At 36.8% G+C, this 12,695-nt stretch overlaps 2 protein-coding genes across 2 annotated transcripts; one reads left to right on the top strand and one right to left on the bottom strand.

Annotated features, from left to right (window-relative positions):
- Nucleotides 1-987: 987 nt before the first annotated feature.
- On the bottom strand, nt 988-1,725 carry LOC126704903 (uncharacterized). Its single transcript, XM_050403891.1, has one exon. The coding sequence runs from the start codon at nt 1,723-1,725 to the stop codon at nt 988-990; it is 738 nt and encodes a 245-aa protein (XP_050259848.1).
- A 7,221-nt stretch (nt 1,726-8,946) lies between these two features.
- On the top strand, nt 8,947-10,575 carry LOC126704904 (uncharacterized). The gene is made up of 3 exons (XM_050403892.1): nt 8,947-9,901; nt 10,071-10,275; nt 10,395-10,575. The coding sequence occupies exons 1-3, from the start codon at nt 8,947-8,949 to the stop codon at nt 10,573-10,575; spliced, it is 1,341 nt and encodes a 446-aa protein (XP_050259849.1).
- The last annotated feature ends 2,120 nt before the right edge of the window (nt 10,576-12,695 follow it).

A 12,695-nucleotide genomic window follows, 5' to 3' on the forward strand; every position in this document is an offset into this window, starting at 1 on the left:
GATGACAAATGAAATTCGGGTCCACCCCTGGGGCTTCATACGGGTTCCATGCAAACACGTCCATATTGGCTCGGAGGAATTCCAGCAACCTCTTCATCTCTTGCAAAGGCAACTTAGCCCCAACCTGGAAGAATTTTTCCGGATCACCAGCAACGACTATCCTCTCCAAATCTTCACACTCTACCCCATCGGCTGGTTCATCCAAGCGTAATGCTGGGGGCTTTAATTGCTATAATTCATTGTCGGCCGTAGCCGAGGTTTCTGCTTCTGGCCGATCCTGTATAGCCGCTGCTAGACATTGCCGAGCAGCTGCCTGACTCCTTATTATTTCCAACACTTAGCCTCCGGATGGGTACTTCACTTTCTGATGCAAAGTAGACGAGACCGCTTTAAGGGTATGAAGCCAAGGTCTGCTCATGATAGCCGTGTACGGAGAAAAAACATTGACGACAATAAAGTTCACCTCCACCACATCCGTACCTGCACCACATCCGTACCTGCTTGTACAGGCAGCCTGATCAATCCTTTGGGAGTGACCATCCTTCCCTCAAAACTTGCTAGAAGGGATTTGTAGGTTGTTAAATCCTCTGGCTTCAAACCTAGCCCCTTGTACAAGTCTGGATACATTATATCCACAGCGCTACCCTGATCGACCATCACCCTTCTGACATCGTACCCGCCAATTCTCAGCGTTACCACCAAAGCATCATCATGGGGCTGTATGGTTCCAACCATGTCCTCATCCGAGAAGCCCAGAATCAGGGGGACGTCCACCCCGGCTCTCTTTAATGCTTGGGAATGATTCTCGGCCGGGGATCGGAACACCGACAGTACCCTGGAAGGGCAAGATCTAGTCCTCCCCGGGGCCGCAAAGATAACGTTAATCGTACCCAGAGGAAGTCTTGATGAAGCGTCCCCACGCATCTCTGAACCTGCTTGGCTCACCCTACCATTGGAGTGATGCAAGAGTTGCTTTAATTTCCCTTCTCAGACCAACTGTTCCAAGTGGTCCCATAAATTCCTGCAATTATCCGTCGTGTGCCCATGATCCTGACGATAGTGGCAATATAAGTTCGGGTTGCGTTTCCTAGGCTCTCCCGCCATTTTGTTCGGCCATTTGAAAAATGGTTCATTCTTTATCTTCTCCAAAACCTGCTGCACTGGCTCTCGAAATACTGCATTAACCACCTGGGTGTCTGCCGAACCCGACTGCCCGGCAAAATCCCTCCGGGGTCGGTTATTGTTATAACGGTCCGACCTGAAATCCCTCCTCTCCTGAGGGATCACCTTGGCCTTCCTTTTTCCCTGAAGTTGATCCTCTTCTACCCTTCTGTATTTATCTATCCTGTCCGTCAACTGGTGCACGCTGGTAACAGGTTTACCCGTCAGGGATTTCCTTAAATCGTGATCGGCTGGGAGGCTAGCTTTGAAAGTGGTTATGGCCACACCATCGTTCTTTCCTTTTATTTCATTAAACATTTCCCAGTACCTATCCGAATAAGTCTTGAGAGTCTCGCCCTCTCGCATAGACATAGCCAGCAAAGACCCCAAAGGCCGAGGAGTCCTGCTGCATGTAATAAAGCCAGCACTAAAAGCCCAGGTCAGTGTTTTGAAAGATTCAATAGAATTGGCCCTTAAGCCGTTGAACCATCTCATCGCCACCGGACCCAAACTCGATGGCAAAACCTTGCACATCAAAGCCTCGTCCTTGGAGTAGATAGCCATTTTCTGACTAAAATAGCTTACATGTTCTACCAGGTCCGACCGGCCATCAAATAGGGAGAACGTAGGCTGATGGAATTGCCGAGGAAGAACTGCGTCGTCTATATTTCTCGTAAAGGGCGATTTGGAAATTTGACTCAAGGCTTTGTTCATGGCATCGTTACCCAAGCCCCTGCTAGGTGGACTTCTGCACTTACGTCGATGGTAGTGCTCCTCCTCATAGGAGAAAGTCTCGCTTGGCAGAGTTCTCGATCTCCGCCTATAACTAGCTCCATCCGACTCCTCGGATGATGGTTCGGAGCAAGGGGGGGAGCGTTCCCGCCGGGCATGGGGCAACTCTCTCTTCAAATCGGCAATCTCACGTTGCAGATTCCCGTCATGCTTGGCATGGGAGACGTGACTCTTCCCACGAGAGTGACTTCTAGTGGTATGAGTTGTACATACACTCCCCTCACGGCCTTCTCTCCGTTCGAGACTCCTATGGGGATCACCATGCTAGGAGCCCCTTAACTTTGCTTGGCGTGGGTTGGCATCCTCCTGATGTAGTCCCACCGCTTAATGATGTGGACTTGCTTCCTCCATCATAAACGTTGCATCGGAAGTCTTTTAAGTTAATACAAACTCTTCCCACAGACGGCGCCAATTGTAAGGACTCGATTTGTAACGACCCAAAAATGATATTGGATTCGCACGTAAAAAGGCCTAAACAATATAATTTTAGAGCGTGGGTGTTCAAGAACTAGATTAACCTCCGTAGGATAGAAAGATTCAACCTCACGTTTATTGATGGATCAGAGCTGATACAACAATCGGTTTTTCTTTGAAATAGATACAGTTCTCTTGTTTTTCACGTTTTCTTCCTGAGTCTTCTCTTTTTTTTCTTCTCTATGTTCCGATCCCCTTCCTGCATGCCCTCTTTTCACGTTATATACCGCCCTCTTTATTCCATCTTCACCACACACGTGTAGGTTGGGTTCAGGGGATCTCTTTCTGTCCTATCTAACATCTTCTAAAACCTCCTTCTAGTAGCTGTAAGGCTGCTTCATCACTGTTCAGGCATCACTTCCACATTAATGCGGCCAGAGAGTTGGTTGAGAGACAATTAATGCGGAGGCAGCTGTTACCGTAGATATTTGTTTGCCCTCTCTCTCTCCCACCTTTGGCCCTTTATCCCACATTGAGTGGTGACGTAGCTCCGAGATCTGTTTGTTACCTGATGTCGTCCTGATCATCCTCAGACTCGTATTGCCGAGAAGGGTTTTGTCCTCGGACGAATACTGAACTCCCCTTTCATGATATTCCCTCTTCCCTTCGTTTGGTTACCCCTTTAATTTGATATGGGCCTCCTCGGGCAGGTTTGCCTCCTTGGATGGGCCACAGGCCCAATTAACTTGCATTTAATAGTTCTAGTGACTGACCGGCCCCAACAAACACAATTATAACAAGAACAAATTGTTCCCAATACCGAAAGAGAGAGATATTACCAGCAGATCGGTGATTCCGTCAGCCTTTAGATCCAATCGTTGCCGTCAGTCATCACCTTCGGTATAATTTCTGGCCACCATAGTGCTTCACCTTTCTCTCTAGAGGACAAAACGTGAAGCAATCGTGACTATGAGTTAGGGATTTTTGTTGTTTATTGAGGAAAGGGATTTTTTGTTGTTGTTGATAGACGTGAGTTAGGGATTCACTTATTGTTTTTCTTTTTTCTTTTTTCTTTTTTCTAATTTAAAACTATGCTAACATTTCATAAAATAAAATTACAAATGCTAACATGTTAGTCTAGGTAATTGATGTGGCAATAAATTTTTTTTTTTACGCCGTTTGACACGTCAGATTTTTTCATCCAATAAATAACAGCAAGGATTAAATTAACACGACATTAAAAGGTTAGGGACCAATTTAACACAATTAAAAGGTTAAGGACTAAATTGAAATCTGGTGAAAATGTTAGGGACCATTTATGTAGTTTACCCTTGAATTTTACACTCTAAAGTTTCAGAAGATTTTACCCCCTGAAGTTTGATAATGTTTGAATTTAACACCCTGACATTTTAAAATTTGAATTTTACCTCAAATATTTTTGAAGTGTTTGGATTTTACTTCCTAAAGTTTTGGGATGTTTGGATTTTACATTCTAAAATTTCAAAATTTGGGGGTGTAAGATCCAAACAATCCTAAATTATAGGGGGTAAAATACAAATTCTAGAACATCATAGTGTAAAATCCAAACACTCCAAACTTCAGGGGGTAAAACCCAAATTCTGAAATTTCAAAGTGTAAAATCCAATCATCCCCGAACTTTAGAGGTGTAATTTGCAATTTACCCTTTTTTTCTATTAAAAAAAAGTTGTTTTGATGAATTAAGTTATTACTTAACAAAGAAAACGTATCAAACTCTAATGAAATAGATACATTAGCAATGAGGTCATACTCAAGAGCATAGTTGTCAGTATCATACGATACATATCGTATCGTGTATATGTAAATAGTTCTATGTCGTATCAATGTATCGTAAGTGCTTATGAATCGTACGATATAACGTGCATATTGTATGAATTGTATCGTAAAATTGTACATATCCTATAATACATAGACAAATACTTTAAAATGAGATTTTTTGTTAAAATTTATACTTTTATTTGAATCTAACAAGTTGTTAGACATGTTTTTAATACAAAATTATTATGTTACTTAATTTAGTCTTATAAAATAACATATTCATAAGTTTTTTTTTTCCTCTCTTTCTCTTACAAAACTTGGACTACACAGTACACACTTATACTTTACTTTAATATTTACAAATTTATTTTCTATACTATGAGTAAGATATTAATTGATAATATAATTATTATTTTATTGTCATTATTGTTATAAATCCAATAAACTAGAATGCCAAGAAGATTTTTTTTTTTAATTATTAAAATAAAAAGAATAAGAAGAGATAGTAAATGTTAACGGTGATGAAGAAAATTTTAGTAAAGAAATAAGTTTGCAAAATGATAAACATGATGATAGCATTGACTTAGATGAGGTTGATTAGGCAATATAAAGAAAATAAATTATTATTTTTGGGTCATTTGTAATATATTATCACCACTTTTGAATTTAAGCAATTTGAATATGTATGTTATAAATACATGCTAGTTTGATTTATTTAATTAGCTTGTTAAATATTATTATATAAATGATGAATATATTAGTCTTTAGTTGAATATATTCAAAATTTATAATGAATATACTCTTTATATATATCTATAATTTTTTATAATAAATTTTATTAAGTGTTTGTGTATCTTACGATATACGATACGAAGAAATCAAAAATCGATTTACGATACGATTCATGTTTTGACAACTATGCTCAAAAGCATAAGTTATAAGGCAAATATGTTGTTTACCTTTTGTTAACTTCAACCCATCCAAATAGAAACTTTAGAATTAAATAAATTAATAAAACTTCAACCCATCAACAAAAAAAAAAAAAAAAAACTTTAATTACAACAAAAAACGAAACAAACCAAAACTTGAACCCCTCACGCAAAAAGGTCAAGCATCAAATATAGGCGACGTCCAAAATCTGATCAATCTTCAAATTAATCCAGCTCAATTCATCGACAAGAGTTTTGTAATTTAATTGGTTGACACTTTTTGGTATTTTCAATTGAGACATTTAATGTTTAAATTAATATATATATATATATGGGAGCTCGACTAAGGGCTTTTCTAAGGTCTGGATAGGTTTACTAGGGTTTCCTGGCTGAAGGATAACCTTGTTGTCTATCCGATCTTCTATTCTATCATGCTGCTTACTTATAACTCCTAAACACTGGTTGGTATAGTTGTTTTGCTCTATTACCTTCTTGACAACCTTTTCTTTAGTGGTTGGGTGTTTGAAGGGAGAGGCAACTATATTCTCACTACCACGGTGGTTAAAGAGTATGGCTTCCTGGGGAGGATGATTAGACCTAACAACTTTCTTAACTCCTTTGTTGTCTTCTGTGGTCCAGTTGGTTTTGGTAATGACACAAGATTTCTTATGCCATTCAAAATGGTTCTCAAAGTATTCAAAGAAAGGGACATTGCTGGATATCTCTTTCATGAATTCTTTCCATTTTCCCAAAACTTCTATCTTTTGTTCTCTGGCATGGTTGGCTCTATAGGCTTCTCTCTTGACTTTGTTTTCTTCTGAGTCAAACTCTTTACCTAAGGCATCCATATCAGGGGTGAACTCTTTCTTTATCACCAGGAGTTGATGATCTATTTCAATTTCTGGCTGAAAGGGATCTCTCATATTAGTTCCTGATCATGGTGAAGGAGGCTTTTGACTATCTTGACTAGTACTGTCTTCTTCTTGATCAGCAACTGAGTCTTGCTTGGCTGTGTAACAAGGGGTACTAAACTGGGATTGGGTTCTTACACCTTGGAGAGCAGTGGTTTTCAGTAAGTTTGACATGAAGAGTGGTTTTTGGCAGATACAAATCAGAGAATCTGATAGGTACAAGACAGCCTTTACCACACCCCTTTCACTGTGAGCATCCGAATACTAAAAGAGGCAACTCAATATCTAGTGTTAAATTTTTTATTTTTTATTTGCTGAATAACTCAAATAATACGCTTCATGGATGGATAGATCATAAAACATGATATTATTTTTTCAATTAGTGTTGTTGTTGTTCTTCTTATTATTATTTAAGATGTTAATGCACTTAACACTAAAATAAAATAAAATAAAATTTAAAGTGATCAAGTGAGTTTGGCTAAGCTTATTTTGTTTATGTACAAAGTACAACTTTTTAAAACCTTACTATTTGATATGATTTTAATTTTTCCTTATCGATGGGATTGTAAGTATATATCACTGATATGCGCTAGACATCGATTTATTTGCTTATAAACTTAATTTATTTATTTGACTTTATATCTTATAGTAATGTGCTTCAATGATGCCTCAAATAAGAAGACTTTACAAGATCAATGAAAATATTAAAAAGAATGCAAGTAACATTTATCGATAGAAAGTAAATGGCTAGGTCTTAAGTGAGATAAAAAGTTATCAAGCATCACGAAGAAACTAAGCAGTTAAAACTAACACTAAAACCGGATGTTGACAAAGCAAATCGATGCAATCACAAACAAATTGATATAAACAGCAAATGAGATTGATGACATAATACTAAGGATCAAACAAGTTAAGAATGAAGAACTTGATGGAAATTTAAAAAAGCCGGAGTATAATAATGAGAAAAGAACAACAAATTACAAGTAAACTACTTACTCGCATGAACACCTTGTAAAACCATACGAAACTAAAAAGAAAATACAAATAGAGATGACATTTGTGAGAGGAGACTTGTGTGTTTTTCTTGAATGTAAGTGTGTGTTTGGTTGGGGTGAAAATCAAGGTTTTTAAACCTAGACCAAACTATACAGTCCGACCGGGAAAAACTTGAATCGTTCAGATTTACGGTTTGTTTAGGGTGAAGAACCGTTCCATGCAAAAAAAGCATGAAACTCTGTGAACCGCGGTTCGATCGCCAGGTTTTGTGAACTGTGACCGGTTCACATGGTTCCTATGTTTCAAGCCTTAAACGGCACCGTTGGACTCTCTTCTCTATTTTTTTTTCCTATACGACGTTGTTTGGGCTTATGGGCATACGCGTTCCACAAATAAAGACCCTGAAACCCTCACCTCACTCTCTCAAATCTCAATCACTCTCTACCTCTCCCTCACTGCTCACTCTCATCTCTCATCTTTGCCTCTCTCCTTCATCGCCATCAGCCACCACTCTCTGCTCACTCAGTCACTCTCTCAATCACTCTCTACCTCTCTCTCACTTTGCCTCATCGCCATCAGCCACCATGACCTGCCCAAATCGCAGCTCACTCTCTCAATCATTCTCTGCCACTCTCACTCTCTACCTCATCGCCATCGGCCACCACGAGCTGCCCAAATCGCAACTCACTCTCTCAATCACACTCTGCCTTGTCGTCGTTGCTCCAAGTCCCACTCTCTGCCATTTTTCAACTTCAACTCATTTCGACTCTGCTCTTGCAAGGTACTTTATCCTTTTTAATTCTTCTTTCTTTTATGTCAATTTATATTTTTTGGCCAATTTATTGTGTAAAATAATCTGTGATCAATTATGTTACGTGATAATTGCATGTGAGATTATATATATGTTTGTGTTTGTGAATATATATATATATATATATAGCTATATGTGGACTATCAATTGTGTATTTGGATATTTGGGGTGATGGGTTTGTTGTAAAAAATTGGTGAATTTCAGAAATTGTATGAAGTTGTGAATTTGTGATTCTTTGACTCTATGACTCTATGTATATTAGTTTGTTAATTTGACTGGTTGTTTAGTCTTTTAGATTAAAATGGAAATAGAGACTGGGTCTACTCCATCACATGAAGTTGATTCCAATGTAGTGGAGTCTAGCTCAAGAATAAGGGAAAAGGTTGATCCGACTTGAGAACATTTTAGCCTTAGGGTGAATGAGAAGGGACGGAATACTTTTACATGTGTGTATTGTAGGCAAACATATAAAGGTGGGGGTATTAATAGGATGAAACGACACCTTGCGGGGATAAAAGGTGATATTGGATCGTGTAAAAAGGTTTCTCATGATGTGAGATACCAAATGTTGGAATATTTGAAGGCGTTTGAGATGAAGAAAAAAACTGAGAAACAATGTCAAGAAGAAATGTTTAGTGTGCCTTCTACAAATAGTGATATGCAAGAAGATGAAGATGAAGATGTTCAAGAAGTATTTAGTAGTGGGTTGCCTAAAAAAACTGTTTTAGGTAAAAGAAAGGGTACAAAGCCAGTGGATAATTACTTTACTCCAAGAACTACTCCAAGAGCTCAACCTGGTCTTAAAAGTGTGTTTCAAAGCAAAGAAAATGTGAGGCAAGCTGATATGGCTATTGCAAGGTGGATGTATGACAATTGCATTCCTTTTAATGCAGTGAATTCAGTGTACTACCAAAGGATGATTGATGTCGTAGCTGCTGCTGGTCCTGGTTACAAAGGTCCATCTTATCATGCTGTACGGGTCCCTTTGTTGAGGGATCAAAAGAAAGAGGTTCAGTTGTTGGTTGACTCATAACGTAGGCATTCGTTAGAAGTTGGATGTACACTTATGGCTGATGGTTGGATAGATACTAGACATAGGTCATTGATTAATTTTCTCGTTTATTGTCCTAGGGGAATGGTATTTGTAAAATTAGTTGATGCCTCAAAGATTGTGAAGAGTACCAGAAACTTGTTTAAATTGTTTGATGAAATAGTTACATGGGTTGGTCCAAAAAACATAGTTCACATGATTAATAATAATGCTTCCAATTATGAATTTGCTGGTAAATTGTTGTGTGAAAAGTATAAAACTATTAGTTGGTCTCGTTGTGCAGCACATTGCATGAATCTTGTGCTGCAAGATATGGGAGACATGTCTCATGTGGATAGTCTCAAAAAACGTGCATCCAAAGTTACAGTTTTTATTTATAATCATGTGGCTTTGATTGCTTGGTTGAGGAATAAACCTGGTTGGACAGATATTGTACGTCCGGGAGCAACAAGATTTGCTACTACTTTCCTTTCATTTGGAAGCATTCATGTGCATAAGCATGACTTGCAAGCCTTAGTGACTAGCAAGTTCTTTGTGGACAATAGATTGGCAAGAGAGTCAAAGGAAAAAGAAGCAGTTTCTATCATCTTGGATAATTCTTTTTGGGATGATATTAATGTTCTTGTCAAGATTTCATCGCCACTTATTTGTTTGTTACGGATTGTTGATTCTAATCAAAGGCTTGCAATAGGATATGTGTATGAGGGCATGTATAGAGCACGATTGGGAATCAAGAAGATCTTCCGAATGAGGAAGCACTTGTACAAGCCATACACCTCAATTATAAAAAACCGTTGGGACAAACATTTGCGTAAAGATCTTCATGCTGCTGCATATTGGTTAAATCCCACTTTTCAATATGATGAGGAGAATTTTTTGTTGGAAACCAGCAGTGAAAATATGGCTGTTTTGGACTACATTGGGAAAAAATATGATGGTGACCAAGAAAAGGTAATAAAGGAAACCCAATATTTTAGAGACCATATTGGGAGCTTTGATAGAGATCTTGCATTGTCAACAAGCAAGACCACTCATCCAGGTGAGAATTAATTAGTTTACTTTAATACTATAAACAAATCTTAGTTTTTTTTGTTCATGTTGAAAGTTAGTTTTGTCACTATAATTAGAATAACTGAAGTGATTATTCAATTGAAAGTTTGTTTGTTTATGTTGATTAATATTAGATTACATTGTGTTATGAAAATTAGATGAATGGTGGAAGTTGTGGGGTGCTGATGCTCCAAACTTGCAAAAATTGACAATTAGGATCCTTAGCCAAACTTTCGCCTCTTCTAGATGTGAGCGTTGTTGGAGTTTATTTGACCAAATACATTCTAAGAGGAGAAATAGGTTGGAGCATCAAAGGCTCAATAATCTTGTGTTTGTTCATCATAACTTGCGATTGAGACATATGTAACTAAATGCTATATCTTGTCATTATATTAATTTTTAAGAAGTCATTTATATACTGTAATTGTTAGTTACTAATTATGTTCAAATTCCAATAATGAGCATGACATTTTATGATGTAGGCTTTACAACAAAATGTTTAATTTTGACCCCATTGATTATGCAAGTATTGACAAAACTGATTTTTGGGTATTTGTGGAAGAGGAAGACTCATATCTTAATTATGAAGAGTTGGAGAATGCAATTTATGAAGAGGGTGCATATCCAGCAAGTGCAGAGCCTTCTTCTAATATTGAAGGTTAGTTTATATGTAAACAATTTGATAACCTATAGTGATATTTCTTTTATTTTTTTCAAACTTGTGTAAACATTATAATGAGAGCACAAATCTAAACTATTCGAATGCACACTTTGCACTCTAAACTATTCGAATGCACACTTTGCACTTTAAACTATCACACTTATCACATTTCGCACCCCACCGTTACTTTTACTATTAAGTTAAACAGAAATTAGTAACACATGACTTGCATGTGAATTTTGTTTAAGTGGCACATTATTTAAAGACCAAAATACCCTTTTTACAAAAAAATTTTAAAAAAAATGTTTTTTTTTCCAGGTCTTTCTCTCTCTTGCCCAACAGGTCTTTGAAGTCCACTTTTAGATGTGTCCAGGAACTCCTTTCATACATTAAATCAACGACTTGTTAAGTGAGCTGGGCACTAGAACGATAGTAGGACTAAGAAGAAGTGGTTGAACTGAACCCTAATATCCAACCCATAAATAAAACTAAAACTAAATCAAACTCAACAAATCAAAAAGAGTCTCTGAGATTTGAACCCAAAAAACAAAAACACTATCTTGTTTACAATTCCTACATGAATAAAAAACTAATAAACCAACGTACATGAAGGGTCAAGGAGAGAGAGAGGCAATGAAGGGAGTGAAGACGCCGATCTACACTGTGGCGACTTGGGTACGGAGGCAATCGCTGAAGGTCAAGACGTTTCTGGCGGAGGTTTCGAAATTTGTAGTGCTTGTGTTCCTGCACGCATGCGAGAGAGAGAAAGACCTGAAAATAAATAAATAAATAAGCATTTGTTTTTAATTTTTTGTAAATAGGGTGTTTTGGTCTTTAAACAATGTGCCACTTAAGAAAAATCACATGCAAGTCATGTGCTATTAATTTTTGTGTAACTTAACTGTAAAAGTAATGTAGGGGTGTGATACTTTAGGTTGCAAAGTGTGTATTCAAATAGTTTAGGGTGCAAAGTGTAATCTGGTGTATAGTTTAGGATAGTAAAGTGTAATTTTCCCCTTTTTATATATGGCACATTTTCTTTGTACTTATGCTTGCAATCACACGTGTCATAATCTTAGTAAGTCGCTTGTGTGAGTCAAGATTTTTAATATTAGCTCAAACTTAAATATAATATCTTAGGTACAGTATATTAGATTATCTAGTTGAATTCAACCACACAATTTTTTTTAGAAATAATTACCCATGACGTCTAAATGAACATAATTAGTTCATCAAAACGAAAACGAACACATTGGTTGGATAAACAGATAATTACCCATGACGTCTAAATGAACACAATTAGTTCATCAAAACGAAAATGAACACATTGGTTGGATAAACACACACACACACACAGAATGAAGAAGAAGCAAAAACACTAATTTGGTCCCTAGTAGGGACAGAGCTAAGCTTGGACTTTGGGGGGGAATGGCCCCCTAATTTTTTTATTTTTATTTTCAAATATTAGTATATATATGAGTATTAATTTTAGCAATTTTGTTTTATAAAATTACACTTTGCTCCCCAAACTATATCATTGATTATTTTAAGAGTAATACTATAGTAACAAACTTTTCTATAATATTTTTACAAAGTGTTGAGATAGCAAATTTTTATTAATTTGTATCTGGGCTCACCACTTATATAATTTTTTTACTTACTAACATTGTTAATTTATAAAACAAGTTTGTATCCTTAATATTTTTCTCTTTTTAAAGGCCAAAAGAAATTATATATCTAAAACAAAATATACAAGCCCAAAAACATTATCGCAACCACAAAAATTACCAATAGCAAAACTAAAAAAAAATTAAGTTCAATCAGTAAATTTTACCCAAAACAAACAACCCAACGCTTAAAAATTTTTTTAGCAAATTTTGTCTTTACCTAGCAACAAACACACACATTAAAGACCAAAAAAAAGAAAAAAAAATCCTTCAGCGTCTAAGCAGCAAAGCTAGAGGCTGGAGTTACTACAAGTAACCAGTAGCGAGCTACCCTTTATAACTCCAAGTCCTAACTCCGTCTCTGGTCTCTACATTTTGGAGTCACAATCAATTTAGTCTTTACATTTTTATAGCAGTTAATTTGGTTCCTATTATTTTCAACTTGTAATCAATTT

This window comes from Quercus robur, chromosome 11, assembly GCF_932294415.1.
Source record: "Quercus robur chromosome 11, dhQueRobu3.1, whole genome shotgun sequence".
In the NCBI taxonomy this organism is placed as follows: domain Eukaryota; kingdom Viridiplantae; phylum Streptophyta; class Magnoliopsida; order Fagales; family Fagaceae; genus Quercus; species Quercus robur.